The 16,329-nt window shown below is 37.4% G+C and overlaps 1 protein-coding gene across 1 annotated transcript; it reads right to left on the bottom strand.

Moving 5' to 3' along the window:
• Positions 1 to 1,761: 1,761 nt before the first annotated feature.
• phc1 (polyhomeotic homolog 1) lies at positions 1,762 to 12,081 on the bottom strand. Its single transcript, XM_082148735.1, has 15 exons — positions 11,868 to 12,081; positions 11,232 to 11,381; positions 10,975 to 11,085; positions 9,871 to 9,948; positions 9,054 to 9,197; positions 8,725 to 8,883; positions 8,001 to 8,085; positions 6,459 to 7,399; positions 6,240 to 6,378; positions 5,328 to 5,497; positions 5,096 to 5,165; positions 4,888 to 4,975; positions 4,568 to 4,739; positions 3,757 to 3,988; positions 1,762 to 3,658 (listed from the first exon to the last, which is right to left on the bottom strand). Exons 2-15 carry the CDS (start codon positions 11,349 to 11,351, stop codon positions 3,507 to 3,509), a joined length of 2,661 nt encoding a protein of 886 aa, XP_082004861.1. The 5' UTR covers positions 11,352 to 11,381; positions 11,868 to 12,081; the 3' UTR covers positions 1,762 to 3,506.
• Between the last annotated feature and the right edge of the window lie 4,248 nt (positions 12,082 to 16,329).

The following is a 16,329-nucleotide window of genomic DNA, read 5'->3' on the forward strand; positions in this document are numbered from 1 at the left end:
CTGGTCAGAGCCTGACTCCACCCACTGGCAATATTTGAAAAATGCTAGAAAAGTAGACAGAGCCCAGCGGAGGACGAACCCTCGGCTGCTGAGCAGGGGGGCGTTCACCTTGGACCCGCGTTTCTGCGCGCTCTCTGTAGGCATGTAATGAGTAGCCATGAGAACGAATGACATCTCTCTCTTTTCATACAGATTACATAAACAGAATATTTCTTTTCGTTTTGAATTAGATCATTTAATAGCAGAGACTTAAATGTTTATAAAAAATATATTGCTTATGCCTGTGTGACTAGTATTCGCTGAGTTTTGTTTAGAGACATGCCCCAGAAAAAAAGTTGAAGGAGACGGAGAGGCAGAAAGCACACCCTTTTTATTTTATTTTTATTTGACAAAAGCACAATATTTTTTCGACTAAAAAATAGTCGAATAGTGGACGCATAAAAAAGTAGACATTTAACCGTTTATTTTTTCATATTTCTTAAGTCTGTATGACCATGAATGACGGAGTATTTTAAGTCTAATTTGCTGCTATGCGACACTGACAAAATCCAGCAAAACGCGCCGGCGAATTTGTCGACCCCCAGAGGGTTAACTTTAGCCTTTCCTTTAGAAGGAACATAAATTGCCATTAAAAATATATGCCCACTCACATCAAGACGCCGATGCGGTGGTGGAGTCCATGCAGGAGGAGCAGCGTTTGGCACTGCGTCGCTTTTCAGCGCGAGCTGTTTGGAGAAGCCCATTTTACCTAGACTACACGAAATAATCTAAATAACTATATATATGCTATGCTAACTAGATGCTAATATACGCTATCCTGATCGTTTTCAATACTCGCAATTCCAACTACTGACTCGCTACATTTGTTTTGACGGAACAAGATGCTTTTATAACAGGGGCTGCCAAGGGCGTGGTGAGCTGGTGCCCTCTTACGTCACAGGGCACCACAACTTCCAATAGGAAAATTAAACTACAGTAGCCAACGTTCAACCTGAAGAGGGCAGCACTCAGGCGTTTTAACACCATGTCAAAAAATGTACTCGAATCAATGAACAGCACTAATAAGTTTAGTATTAGTAATAAGGTTTAGTTACCCTTTAAAGACACGTGGCAGGTCCATTTGCACATTTACTGTATCATAATAAATAAATACTTCTGGAAGTCACTGGAAAATGACTATTTGACTATTTTTTAAAGCATTATCACACGAGCAAGATTGTTCCGAATAACAGTCATGCTTATATTCAAACCAACATTGGGAGTGTGATATTTCTTTAATAGAAGAGTTCAATAAATAAAAGTTAAATATTGAGTTACTTACTTTTTAAATATAATACTGCCAACGAAAATACTTCCAAGCGAAGCCAAGCCGGAATCGACGCGCGTGGCGGTTCTTGCTGAATTTAATAAATCCGTTATTTGAACGAATCGGTTGAGTGAATGGTCAATTTGACTCACTTCTGATCACTCGTTTCCACCTACTGGCATAACGATGTAACCTGCAGAAATAAGTCATTGAAAAATCACTCTAATATACACAAACTGACATTATACATACATTTAAAGATATTTCTTTAATTATAGCAAATTCAGAAATTGAAACAAAGTATAGTTTTTACACAATATTGATTAAAAATTCACACAAAAAAAAAACCTTAAAAAACAAAAAAAGAAAATGTGTATTATACATGAACAAAGCAGTCAATACATTTGGAACAGACAGGGGAAACATAGCCAAACAGGAAATAAAGACTTGAGATGTGAATGTCACAGCACCTTCTTTATTCATATGTATGCATACAAAGAAACTCAGCCATGTTAAGAGAACCAGTACACAGCTTTCTCAGGCACTCTCTCTCTCTCTCTTATACACACTCACACTTGCTCTCATGTGCTGCAAGGCTCTCAGGTAAAGCTACTAATACTTGTCTATGAAGCTGGTAAACTGTACCCAAAAATAATGATGCTATTTTTAATACAAATGAAAAATGTCCTACAATCATCTACTGTAGAAAAAAAAAGAATAAAATAAACAATTTGTGTTTCTAGGATCAGTTATCCAAGCACTCCTTCAGTCTGTTATTTAAAAAAGAAACAAAAACCTACTTCCATTCAGTAATACTGTGTTGTAAGAACATAGCTCCAGATGTTCCATCTCTCAGTCTCTGACCCATTAATAGCAGTGATACAGGAATGGACACAGAAAGCTGCAGTATGAGATCACTAATGGCTGAAATGACTATTTATGTTGCCATTGTGACTGCAGGAGCCACATATTGACAGACAAGGTATTTAGTGTAGGGGAATCTAATTGTAATAACTTCCAAAATAGCACGCATAGACAACCGACAGTCCTCTAGTCAAGTGCTGATCAACCGAAAATAACAGATGAAATGATGCTCAGGTGACTATTTGTGTGTGTTTGTGTATGGGGGAGCCCAGAAAAAGATGCAGCTGTCAGAGGCAACATACTGTTATTTTTAGAAAGGCAACTTATTCACGTCTTTGACTCAGATAGTCAAAAACACTACAGGAATAACATTGATTACTGTCTCTAATGTCATCATCAGTCATACTTTGATTACAAATGTATAAAATAACTAACAATCACAAAAGAACACAAACATACTGACTTTAAGACAACACATTTACAGTGACAGCAAAAAAAAAAAAAAAAAAACAGACGCAAGACTCGCATGCCCATTCAAACAAGTCCCTAATATTATACATGTAGCACATTCAAAATACAGGACTGAGACGTATTTTTGTTTATCATCTCCAAACAAATCGATCTAGTCATCGATCTAGATTATACATGATCATATTTGTGCTATTTTTCCTTTAGGATAACTTCCAATATTCTTTCTCGAAGTGTTTGAAAACAGGACAAATTAAAGTGAGATTTAGTCAGGTACAATCTAGCCATCGTTGAAAACAATATTAATAACGCAGGCTTTCACATCTAAACAAAAATACTAAGGTAAATTGTTTGCTTTTAAAGGGATAGTTCACCCCAAAAGGAAAATTCTCATATCATTTACTCACCCTCAAGTTGTTTCTTTGTTTCTTTTGTCGAGTTTCTATCTTCTGTTAAACACAAAATATTTTAAAGAATTTTGGTATTCAGGAGTTGATGGTAGCCATTGACTTCCATAGTAGGAAAAAAAAAATACTATGGAAGTCAATAGCTACCTGGTAACTAATCTTTAAAATATCTTTCTTTGTGTTTAAAAGAAGAAAAAAAAAAAAAAATCTTACAGGTTTGGAACAACATGAGGGTGAGTATGATAACAACATTTTCATTTTTGGGTGAATGATCCCTTTAATAAGGCATCACTTATTATTTTAACCTTCAGATGACATTCTCTCCCGTTCTTCCCTGTTGTTTTGATTAAACTTTATGTCAAATCTAAAGTCTTTTCATCCCCATCAGTTTCAGTTTCTCAAGCTGGTGACGGAAGTATAAAGCTTTAATCCTGCAACTCATCTCTCTCTCCAACCCTCGCTCAATCCCTCAGGCTGTTGATAGACGCGCAGATTTTGAGAGCAGGACCGAGTTTGATGTTCATAGTGGACATGAGATGCTCTTCTTTGAGAAGCAACAGCGCCTGCCCATCAATCTCCTGTGACAGGAACTGGGATGCCAAGTCCTCACAACCTGACAAGAGATGTCACATTGAAGGAGTACATTAAATAATATCGTAAATATACAGGAGAGCACAAAGCACACCTCACGTTTGGCATCAGAATACTGACCTTGAAGAGAAGAAATGAACTGACACACTTCCTCCACACTCCAGCGAGCAGGGTTGCCAGATAAGAAGTGGTTCTCGTCCACTGGGAGGCCACTTGGTCCCGTGTCATCCAACTGAGGGCCACAGTGGATTGGTCTCGGGCACGAGAAGGACGAGCTGGGAGAGAGTGAGAAGAAATCTTCTTCTTCTTCACAGCTGGAGATGTCCTCAGAACGACTAGATTCTGAACGACACTGCGAAATAGAAAAAGTCATATTTATTTACTTTGTTTTGAAATTTCAAAAAAAGAAACTTAATTATTTAAAACCTAGAAGCTGTAAAACCATACATGTTTGGGAGAGAACTTTGGGATCAGTAGAATTTTTGAAACAAGTCTCTTATGCTCAATTCTTATGCATTTACTTGATCAAAAATGCAGTAAAAACAATGATATTGTGAAATATTATTAAACATTTTCTTCTCTATTTTAATATATTACATTTAAAATTGGAAAGTTTATTCCCATGATGGCAAAACTGAATTTTCAGCATCATGATCTTTCAGAAATCATTCTAATATGCTAATTTAGTGTTCTTACCATTGTTGAAAACAGTTGTGCTGCTTAATATTTTTGTGGAATTTTTGTAATTTATTTCAGGATTCTTTAAAGAACAGAAAGTTTTTTGAAAAGTTATTTTTTTAATTTTTTGAAACATTTTAAATGTCTTTACTGTAACTATTGGTCAATTCAATGCATACTTGCTGAATAAAAGTATTAAATTCTTTCAAAAAAACATTGTACAGACCCAAAACTGCAATGTCCATCATCTCACCTTTACTGGAAGATGCCTGCCTGATATTTTAGCACAGGCAATTTCAGAGCTGCTCCTGCGAGGACCCCTGCGCCTAGCAATAACATCCTGCACCACAGGGCTCCCTGGTGGCCGTTCAGCACCCTCAAGACCCCTACTAACACGGAAGTGGTTGCTGCAGCTGACATTGTACCTGAATCAAAAGGTTCAGAAGGCAGCGATAAAACAATACACACTCAATCAGGTTTATTCATAGTTAGTTACATTTTTTCTATATAATTTTTTTTTATTAAAAACCTTTTAAAGAATCTATCAATGATATGGGATGATTTTGGTCTTACCTCTTGGCACAGGTTTTGGAACAGAAGCGCTTGGATCGCCTGAACTGGTTGGCTGGAGCAAACCTTTGACAGTATTCACACTTTAACTCTGTAAATAATAAATAGACACAACGTGTTAGAGAGAGAGAGAGAGAGAATAAAAATAATGTGTCTAAACAACTTAAACAGTTTTTCCACAAAGCTTTGTTTGAAACACACGACCACTCACTATCACGGATGTTCTCTCGGTGTAGGATGGGTGGAACAGCCGCAGGAAGTTCTTTCACTGGCCCAGTCACCTGTCAATCAGCAGAAAAATGTCATGTGTGTTCTATACCTCTCAGACCATTGGTCCATTAATTAATGAATGTTTTAATGCTTGATTATCTTTCTACAGTGGTCTGAAAACACATTTTGCCTTACCATGAAACACTAGATTCGTATTAAGTAGAAAGACTCACAGGGAAAGGTTCGGCTCCCTCCTGGATAACGAACCCCTCAATGAGGTGAGTGAGAACCTGAGGTTTGACCACAGCCTGTGGGACAGGTGCTCGATCGCCCTGTCCTCCAACACGAGGAAGAGGGAGAGAAAGAGAGAGAGTAGGAGGAGAAGAGAATGCCATCTCTGGGGCTAAATCGGAAAATAGACAGGGAGAAACAGATTGTACAGAAAAGCAAAAACGTTAATAAAAAGACAAGGGAAGAATAAATACTGCTATTCATACAGATAATACATTTTTATATATATATTTATATATATAAGCTATTGGTATTTTTAAAGATGAACTTTAAGTGTGTGTTGTTAAATGATGGCAAAGGTAAAAATAGGGGGGAATTGATTATGAGCAATTAAATATCCAGTATCTACCATTAAGATGACAAAAAAAATGGATTATAACCAATTTGGAACCGATATTATCTGTAATCATGACAGGCTTGTTGTACATTTGATAACATGTAGGTAAAGATGCAAATTTGCGTTTTTTAAAAAAATGTATTATTATTTTATGGTATTTAAAAATACATTTTATAAAAGTATAAATAAACCCTTTAGCCATTTAAATGTGACCAACAACAGTTGTGCTACTTAATATTTTTGTGGAAAACGTGATACATTTTTTTCAGAATTTGTTGATGAAAAGAAAGTTCAAAAGAACAGCATTTATTTGAAGAAGAAATTCTTTTGTAACAAAAAAAGCCTTTACTTTTACTTATGATCAATAAAAAAATAAAACAATCTGAATAAAAGTATTCTTAAAAAAAAAAAATTACTGACCTAGTGTATAATTTTGGGCATTTTTTGGGCACTACAAAAACAGCATTTTGGACGAAACACTGTGTCTCAGGCATACCATCCCTTGCCTATGGCTCACCTGTATCTAGTGAGGGAGCTGGTGAAAGAGGAGGGGCGGAGTCTTGCATTAACAGACTTGCATTGATGGTCTCGGTTGACATCTCATTGGGTAAATCGGATTCTGATTTCCTTTTTAATGGACCAATCACAGGCTTTGTCTATGAGAGAAGGAAGATTACACAAGTGTCACAGCATAAACACACCATGAGGAAATACAGTTCACCTATTATCTACTAACCTGAACTGGTCCAGACTGAACGAACACAGAGTCTCCAGAGTTATTCTGTCCATCCATCGAGTGTGTGACAGATGCAGAATTGCCATGACTCAACGCTGCGCACTGATTGGTCTGCATCTGAGACATTGGGAGGGCACTTTGGGCTGTTTTAAGGCACACGCCGGCTCCGCCTGTTTCCACGGGAGTCATCATAGTTACAACATTACTACCAGAGTTATTGACGGGCACGACACCTGTGGCGTCCTGCTGGGCGCAACAGGTCCGAGCCTGGGGCACTGCTAATGCCTGGGAGTTTCCTAGCGTGCTCTGCCTTGCGCCAACCAGCTGAACTGGGACATGGGGAGGGTGATGGCCCCCCGTGGCCTGGCCATTGTTGGGTGGTGCTGGGAGAATGGGCGGTGGGTGACGAGGGGGCATCTGCACTGGCAGCCGATGCCCCTGAACCGTTTTGGGTTGAATGGGCACATGCCCTGTTCCATGACCCAGTTTTTCAGAGCTCAGATTCACCCCCGTCTGCTGGAGTGGCTGCACCACTAACGTCTGGGCAGTCATGTTGGATTTGGTTGCCACCGTGCCCATCGGATAGCCTTGAGAAGATGTGGGAACATTGGATGTGGGCACCAGGATGTGGGTTACGGTGGCCGCAGAAGCTGGTACTCCTCGAGCTTGGCACAAGCCAGATTGAGAAAGGAGGAGCTGGGAGAGAGGGAGCGAGGGGGAAGGCGAGGAGGACGGAGGGTTGGAAGAACCTCCTGCTTGCTGTGGGGTGACAGCGGATTGGTTGGAGCCCTTCACAGTGAGGCCAGACATATTGGGATTGGTGGTGTTGGAGTAGTTTTGCAGTTTGGTGTTGGCGAGCGGTTGAGTCTGCGCTTGGATCTGCTGAGCTGACTGACCAAATTGCTGCTGAGTCTGAGGCTGCTGGTTAAGTGGGTATGAACCTTAAAGTCATAGAAAGATAGAGAAACTACAGTTCATTTCATAGTCAGTGCATTTGGAAATGACTGCAGCAGGCGGTCTACATCTAGGAATTTGAAAGGAAATGTATAACAAGAAGCAACATTTGGAAATTAATAGTCAATAACTGTCAATATTTAAATATTATGCAATATTCTGTCAGATAAGGTCAATTATCTAGCTGGCTGACATGAAGTATTGTAATAGCCTTGGTAGTATCATTAAGAATAGGTTGAAAATTACAAGCCAATCTGAAATGTTTTGCTCACCAAGACTGAATTTATGTAATCAAAATTACAGTAAAAACAGTAAAACTGTGAAGTATTATGACAATTTTAAATAACTGATTACTATTTGAATCTTTTTGAATGTATATTTTTTTCTGTCGTGGAATAAATAAATAAAAATTCAAATGTCATGGCTAGATATATGTGAATAATAAATAATACATGTAAAGATTAAACATTTGAAATTAGAATACATTTATATTTTTTGTGTTGGCAAGCGGAAATCTGAACTACTGGCTCAACTGGGCAAGCAGAAATAACCTGTTGAGGCCTATAAAATCTTAATTTTATTCCTCACCACTCGTCTCCTTCCTGTCTGCAAACTCGGTCTTCACAGTAGCCACCCTTGGAGTGGACACGCAACGCATTGCCAAGTTCTGTACCTAAAAATGGGAGAGACAAAATAAATAATGTAAGAGGCAAAACAATGAAAAGTGTGAAAGGGACCAGCATCAAGATGAACAACAATCTCAACACTAAGGTCTAACCGAGCGTGATATGACAGGTTTCCACCGACAAGTAATTTATCTTTTTAAAAACTGACAGTATAATTCTGTAAAACAGAATTACAGGCAGTAAGAATATCTTTGATGTTTAACAGACGCTTTTCACATTTCCGGGGTTCAGAGAAGCGGATGTCGCCATAAACTTCTAAAGCGGTAAACAGGAGCAAATACCATTTTTGTATTTCCATTTGCTCCAGTAGAAAAAGAAAGAATCTGTGATTTCCAAAGAGGGAAAAAATATAGAGAGATGATTACAGCAGTGAGAAGAGAGAAAGATGTCAAATTTGCCATTAGTCGTTGTATTAGAAACACCCTAATTTAATGCAAAGGTAATACAACACGAAGTATAGCGTTATAAATTGATTACAAATGAAAATATGAAAAACCACTAGATTTGTGATGTGGAATGAGATTTCTCTGTTGAAAAAGAAAGACACAAAAACAAAGCAACCTAAAGAATGTCTTGTTGCATGGTGAAGAGTAGACAAAAATCACTCAGAAGGCCAAATGTCACACCTGATCATTGTCTGACTGGTTATTTGAGGATGTAGGAGTCGTTTCCTGTTGCTGCTGCTGGGTTTGCTGTTGGGCAACCGTTGCCACAGCAGCTGTCGCTGTACCACCAGGCATGAAAATGAGCTGAGGGGTGAGAGGTGTCTTGAGAGAGCGGTTTACCTGTATGGTGGAAAGACCAGTTTAATCACACCCTTAGGAAAAGAGCGAGCTTGGATAAATATTATATATAACGTTCACTGGGTGAACAGTTTCATACTGCTGTTATGACAAGTTGTAAAAACATATGTAAGGTTTATGTCTGGATTTAAGTAATATGACAAGGCACTTACTCTCAGGTACATCTGACCCTGTCCACCAGAGTTTCCACCTAACAAAACTGACTGGCTAAGGGCTGTTGATGTTGCCAATGTGGCAGGTCCTATCGGACGGGGGTTTGACATGGTCCCGCCACCAGAAGTGGTACTTAAGTTCACCTAAAAAACACACCACAGATCAGCTTTTACTTATTTAATAAAATATTCCAAAATGATCATCAAAAGCATTAAGCGCAAAAACAGAGAATCAGAAACTGAGGATAGTTATCATACTTAGTAATGATACTCATACATATATATTTATGATACCAATCCACAATTTGCTTTCTGACTTGTGATTAAACCACATCATGTTCATTCGTTGGACAAGGTTTTTTTTTCCCTCCATTTTGTCACCTGATGACATGGAGTTTGGGTTCCTTGCCACTGTCCCCTCTGGCTTGCTTAGTTGGGGACACTTAATATGCATCAATATTATTGATCTGACTGTACTGACATTATCGCATGAGAACTGAACTGAGCTGAATAATGACATCACTGTTTTCTGCAGAGCTGCTCTATAGCTGAATTGAAGTAATTTAATAATTGAATGATCTTCATAACGGAAATAAATCAACACTAAACTGACTTCAGCTGAGCAATGACACTTATTTTTCTTTTTAAAGCTGTTTTACAGATTAATTGAACTCCGTTTGCATCACTGAATCATTTTCCTGTTGATCACTGTAAAGCTGCTTTGAAACTTTCTATATTGTATAAAGCGCTATAAAAATAAAGCTGACTTGACTTGATTTGCAACACTTATTTAATAGATTTAAAACCAGAGACTCACTGTGCATTGTGCTGTGCTTGTAGCTTGAGAGACGCTGTTACTGGGAGAGCTGGACTGACGACTGGCTGCAAGAGTTGCCTGAAAATATAAAAAGGAAACATTTGCAGAACCAAATCTTTAAAGGGTGGTGCATTTTTAGATCTGAAAATAATTAGCAACATATCATCACATTTAAGAACCTAAACAAGAATATTTTTTCATTGAATGTTAATAATAATAATAATAATGGTAATCATAACTAAAATAACATCAATAAAAATAAATAATACAATTACTAGTAATATAATTATTAGTTTGTTTGCAATAATGTAGATAAATCATACATGTAAAATAATTACATATGATGCAAAACAATGCTTATATATAAACACGATTATCTATACAACCATTCAAAAGTTTGTGGTTGGTAAGATTTTTTAATGTTTTTGAAAGAAGTCACCAAGGTTGAATTTATTCAATTCAAGAACACAGTAAAAACCGTAATATTGTGAAATATTATTACAATTTAACAGTTTTCTGTTTTAATCCATTTTGAAATGTGATTTATTCCTGTGGTGGCAAAGCTGAATATCCAGCATCATTACCCCAGTCTTCAGTGTCAGATGATCCTTCAGAAATCTTTCTAATATGCTGATGTGGTGCTCAAAAAATATTTCGTATTATAATTATTATCGTATACCCAGTATTCTTTGATGAATAGAAAGTTAAAAAGAACATCCCTTTTTTTGGAATAGAAATCTTTTGTAACATTATAAGTTTCTTTACTATTACTTTTGATCAATTTAATGCAACCTTGCTGTAATAAATTATATATTTCTATCAAATAGATAAATAAATAAAATACTGACCCCAAACTTAATTTATCCAACCAACCAGGTAAAGATGATGAATACTCTAGTAGTGAAACACCAGGGCTGAGATTTGAGTCCTACAGACTAATTCTACAAGCTGGTGAAATTTTTTTTTAAATACTTTGCATAATTTGGTTGTTTTTCCTCATCCATCGGGGCAAATATCTTTAATAATTTGTATTATTATTTTTCTGCTGAACTAAAATGATTTTTTATGGATTTTGCATGACATGATTGACTGAATTCGCCAGACCTGTTGCACAGCAGCCAGGTTGTGGAGTTGAGCGCTGTTGATCTGCTGCTGCAGCATCAGCTGCTGGAAGTACTGAGCTGCATTGGGCTGCCTCTGTAATGCCTGCAGAGCCTGGAAACATATTTAAGTGTACAGACAACTACATTTCCCAAAAATCAACACATTCAAAGTCAAACCGAGGCACTGAGGTGAATAAGTGATTTAAACTACACTTTAATTTGACTGTAAGTCTAGTTCGCTGTGGCTTTGTGACCCACCTGCACAGCTTGCCTTTCATAGAGAGACATTTGAGCTATCTGAGGGGGGCGGGAGTTTCCCCCTGATGCTGCACCGCTATTGGCTGAGCTGGAGTTGGTCTGGTCTTCTCCTGTCTCCATGCTCACTGGATGGACGACCAGTCAATCAAACTTTGTAACAGAATACCAGAGAAAAATATGCACAAACAAACAATTTAGAACGGGGTTTTATGCTTAATCCATTTCATAAAATGTTAATTAAAACAGATAAAAGTCGTTTGAACACTTTCGCACAGACACTTGTTAACTTGTAAGACCCCCTAAGTCTTTTAAAATCTTGAGAAGAATATTTTTAAAATAATGCACCGATATCAAGTAGTTTTAATATACATAACAGAAATAACGAACAAGTAGCTGTTTCAGTTATCTGTCATCTGCGGGTGATCGAGGTTCTGTGCAATATTTACGTATCAGCAAGTTGCAAAGCTTACTAGTCAAAATAACACCATGCATAATCATTCATTTTAATATGTGTATGAGCAGAAGCAATGCATAGGGTGTAAATAAACACCATGTCCACTCCCAGTATCTCAACTGCAGCTGCAAAAATGTTGGCGGACTGGCGACTCCTAAAGTGCCAAACAGACATAATTTTACCTCTCTGCGATCGGCAGTGTTTTTGCTTCCCCCTCTCGTAATGTAAACAACCACCTGGAAACGTTGAGTGAGTCCACAGTTGCTGTAATCGAAGTAATATAGTTCCGCTATGTGTTTATTTTTTTGCTTTTTTAAGTATTGTTGGAATTCTTCAAACAACGGTGATTGTGATGAGGCTCAAAAAAAGCGATGCCTCCCCGCCCCCCGTACTGTTTACTATTCTTTTTCCGGCGCCAAAAATGACGTACCAGATAGAAGTCTGAAGCGTTGTCTTATAATTACATAATAAAAGTATCGTCTGTCTTTCTGTCTGCCCGTCCACCTATCTATCTGTCTGTACATAACCATCCATCCATCTATCAATCTATCTATCTATTTATCGTATGTGTGTACTGTAGGCTATGTATTTATATATATATATATATATATATATATATATATATATATATATATACAGGGCTTGACATTAACACCCGCCAAATGCGGGTGGATTTTGCTCGTGGCGGGTCACTCCAACTAGTAGCCACTTAGGCGGGTTGGATAATTTTAGTCTTTTCAAAAGGCATCTGAAATAAGCCATATTGCAGTGTGACACTGTTGCTTTGCGCTTGCGCGCTAGTGACCGACAACACAGAAACGAAGAGACAGCTAGCTGCCCTGCTGGAGTTACGTCGTGACTCAGTGTTGCCAACTTAGCGACTTTGTCGCTATTTTTAGCGACTTTTCAGACCCCTTTAGCAGCGACTAGCGACAAATCTAGCGACTTTTTGGGCAAACCTCAGTAACCTTCAAATGTTGCCAATACTGTCCTGCGAGCGCGAGGTCTTGCTTTCTCCCCGCCGTCACTCTCTAACTGCGTCTACCCTGTTCAGTGAATGAGAGGAGCAGCAGCACGTTCATCTGTTGAGCGCAAATGAGTAGTGTTTTTCCACGGACTTTTCACTTATATGCTTTTCTTTTGTTTTATATTTAAAGAATTTGGTTTAATTCTTGTGCTTAATACTTGTAATACTCACTATCACAGAGCTTTAGTTCATCCGGTTCCCGAACTCTCTCAATTAAGATTATTTTCCACTTGGACCTATACAAAATGTAGTCATTCACTATATCATATAGCTACTCGTTCTTGTCAGACAAAAAAAAAAAAAAAAAAAAAAAAGGTAGGAAATGAGAACAGCTTTATTTGACATTCGGCTATATTCTATTATATTAAATCTAGTTGTATTAAATTTTAGCACGCCATAGTCAACTTTGATCAGGTAATTTCACCACAACAAAAATGTGGCTAGTAAAAATGCTGTGTGGCTAGTAACTTTGGAAAACCACTGGCCACATTGGCTAGTGAGCAAAAAAGTTAATGTCAAGCCCTATATATATATATATATATATATATATATATATATATATATATATATATAAAATCAAATGGTGAATTTTCCTTTTCTACATGTGAGTGTAAATGCTATAGCATTACACAACAATTAAAAATATTTTTTAACATTTTAAGGTAAATTAGTTTTTATAAATATAATAATTTTTTTAATATCAGGGCTATAATTTTCTAACTATATGTTTTTTTTTAAAGTCACATTTATGTTAGTTATGCCTCATTGACTTTGATTTGGCCAAGCAAAGTATTTCAAATGTTATTCATTATTCTAATTTATTTCTAATTAATCTAACTTTTATTACAGAAATTCCATCTTTAAAGAGATTTATGCAAGCCATTTTTATATGACTCACCTTGATACTTAATGATTTACAGAAAAGAAGAACACAATCTAAACACACATGAAATCATCTGGAAAATGAAAGTAAACCTGAAAAAGGGCTCATTTACAATCTGGGCTGACCTGTTTTTCAGCTGACAGATCACCGGAAAACAAAACATAAGCACAGGTAGTCATGTTAGCCTACATGCGCATGAAGTCTTGACATGATTTGACTGCTTGAACCAGATAAAAACCTCAGTAAGTATATATTTTCTCCACTGTTTTAGAGAAGACACTTAGTATGTATGTTTTATAAGCAATATGAGTACTGTCAGACTTACTTTGTAAGAAAATAGATGTAGTCTACCTAAACAAATGCTTCAGATATACCGGTAATTACAAAAACACAGAAATGGTTAACATATTTTAACATGATATACTGAACAAAAGTGAAGTGTTAACATTTTAAAAGAAGTTTACACTTTAAGACTAATAAAGCATAGAGATCACATGACAGGTTGTGGCACATGCAAATTTCCAGATGCCGTGTTGGTTTACCGTAACAAGATTAAATCAGATCTTTAAATAGACATTTATATTCCATTATAACAGGGTGTCTACAGATATAAACAAGTAAAATTAAAGACTTTTAAAGACCTTTTTAATACCACCTTGTATGAAATTTAAGACCAAACATGTAATGGAAATACACATTACATTACATACGTATATGTAATATTTAATGTTTAATATAAAAAGAAAACAAATTATAAACGCTGTCATAAATGCTATTTATTATTATGATATACAGTGAACTTTCATATCAACAGACAATATCCCACACAAACAAATCCCCACAAAAGCACAGCATCACCAATATTATTGGTTGTGTAAACATAGTTTATTCTAAAGAAATATTTTTTTATCAGCTTTTCCATACACTGTAAAAAAAGTTGCTGCCTTAATTTTTTAAGTGAAATCAACGCAATGCTCATGTTTTCCAGGTGTAAAGAATTTTAAAGATAAAAAACATGAAGCCTACAAGATCCAGCGTGTGGTGTACGGAACCAGAGGCTGGTGCAGGGAAAGATGGGAGATGGAAAAGGGAAAGTTGGTTGGATAGGCAGAAGGGATGGAATGATGTTGGTGAGATAGAACTGAAAATAAGGATGGAGGTCGGCTTGACTGAAAATACAGGTGGAAAGAATGAAAGACGAACACAAAATCAGGCTTTAGGCCATGCTACAAAGGGACAAAGTCAAATGAAGCATTCAAGAGTTTGGGTATCTGGGAGTGGAAAGACAACTTCTAAAGAACAGATGAACAAAGAAGCAAAGGGACAATGGAGGAATGAAGACTTACTAAAAGAACATGTTAGTGTAAAAAGTCCCACTAAAGGACCACGGCTGGATGTCAGTTCCCATTTTTCCAGTGGGGCTGATGCCGGAGTTGGGAACAGTTCGGAACCAGGATTTGGTCTCCAGTCTAGGGTTTCTTTGAATGAAAAAGTGCATCCTGGTTCCAGATTGGTGACCAGCTCTAGCATCAGCCCCAGTGAAATTTCTGTAAGTGACTACCTAGTACTTCTAAAGTCACTCCGGATTAACCTGCCCAAAGGTGTTTTAAACCCTAAAGTCATCAGGCTATCACAGAATGCAGGCATCATTCAGAAAGCCCAGGATATTGTAAAAGAGCTGGAAAACTTCAAGCTTCAGTTTAACAGCATTCCACGTCTTGGCTGCCGGGAACTTAAGAACTCACTGTCACTGAAAGACAATGGAAAAGTTCTTGAAATCACAGTGATGATTTTCTTTGAAAAAAGAGAAGTTTCCGAGGCAAATCTGAGAGCACAGTGGAGAAAGAATGTATCAAACACAAGCTGTGGATTCAGGTTCAGAGACAAATACAAGACAATGGCCATCTCCACACCCGCTATATACGCTACAACACAGACAAGGAGCTGGAGACGGTTAGAAGTTGGAGACAATCTTCCAAACATTTCTGAGGGTGTGACAGTGAATGTCCATGACATTGAGAACAGAGACTATTGTGACGAGTCAGCTCTCTGGACGACCTCCCCTCCTCAAAGGTTTGGCAAATATTTCCAGAACCCAGCAGATGAACGTGAATGCCTCAAGTTCTACCATGAGTTGCAAACAAACAGGACAGTGAGGTACACCAAAGGTAACAAAGTAGAGTTCGGATTCCTCACTGGAAGACTAGACTTCTTAGCAGAAGTAAAAGGGGGAAAAAGAGAAAAAATGGTGATTGAGTGTAAAGGAACTACTGGAGATATGATAAGTAAAGTCTTCACTAAACCAAAAAATGGTAGTCGTTGTGCAGACCTGATTGAAACACATGAGTACTGCTATCAAGTTCAGGCCTACATGTACATCTTAAACAGGGTAGCAAAACAAACAAAAGGCTTCAACTCTGACAGGGCCATCATGGTGTTTAGACACTACCACAAGAATGGTAGAGAACCCAGAGATTTCTACTGGAATTACCTGAGAATGAATGAAGCAACACAGCAGAAAATCAATGAATTGTGTGTTTTCTGTGAAGAAGAGGTTTTGGCCTGTTTCCTGGCTGTTCTACATCTGGTATTCCAGAAAGACACATAAGTGAAGAGAAGTTATGTCTCAGTGCTGTGAAAAGCATGAAAGCTATTACAAAATTAAATGCGCTTGTAAGGACAGTGTGTTCGGTAGAAACATGACATGTTACAAATCATGATGTTGCTAAATTAG

This window comes from Leuciscus leuciscus (genome assembly GCF_965113295.1).
Source record: "Leuciscus leuciscus genome assembly, chromosome: 20".
Lineage (NCBI taxonomy): Eukaryota > Metazoa > Chordata > Actinopteri > Cypriniformes > Leuciscidae > Leuciscus > Leuciscus leuciscus.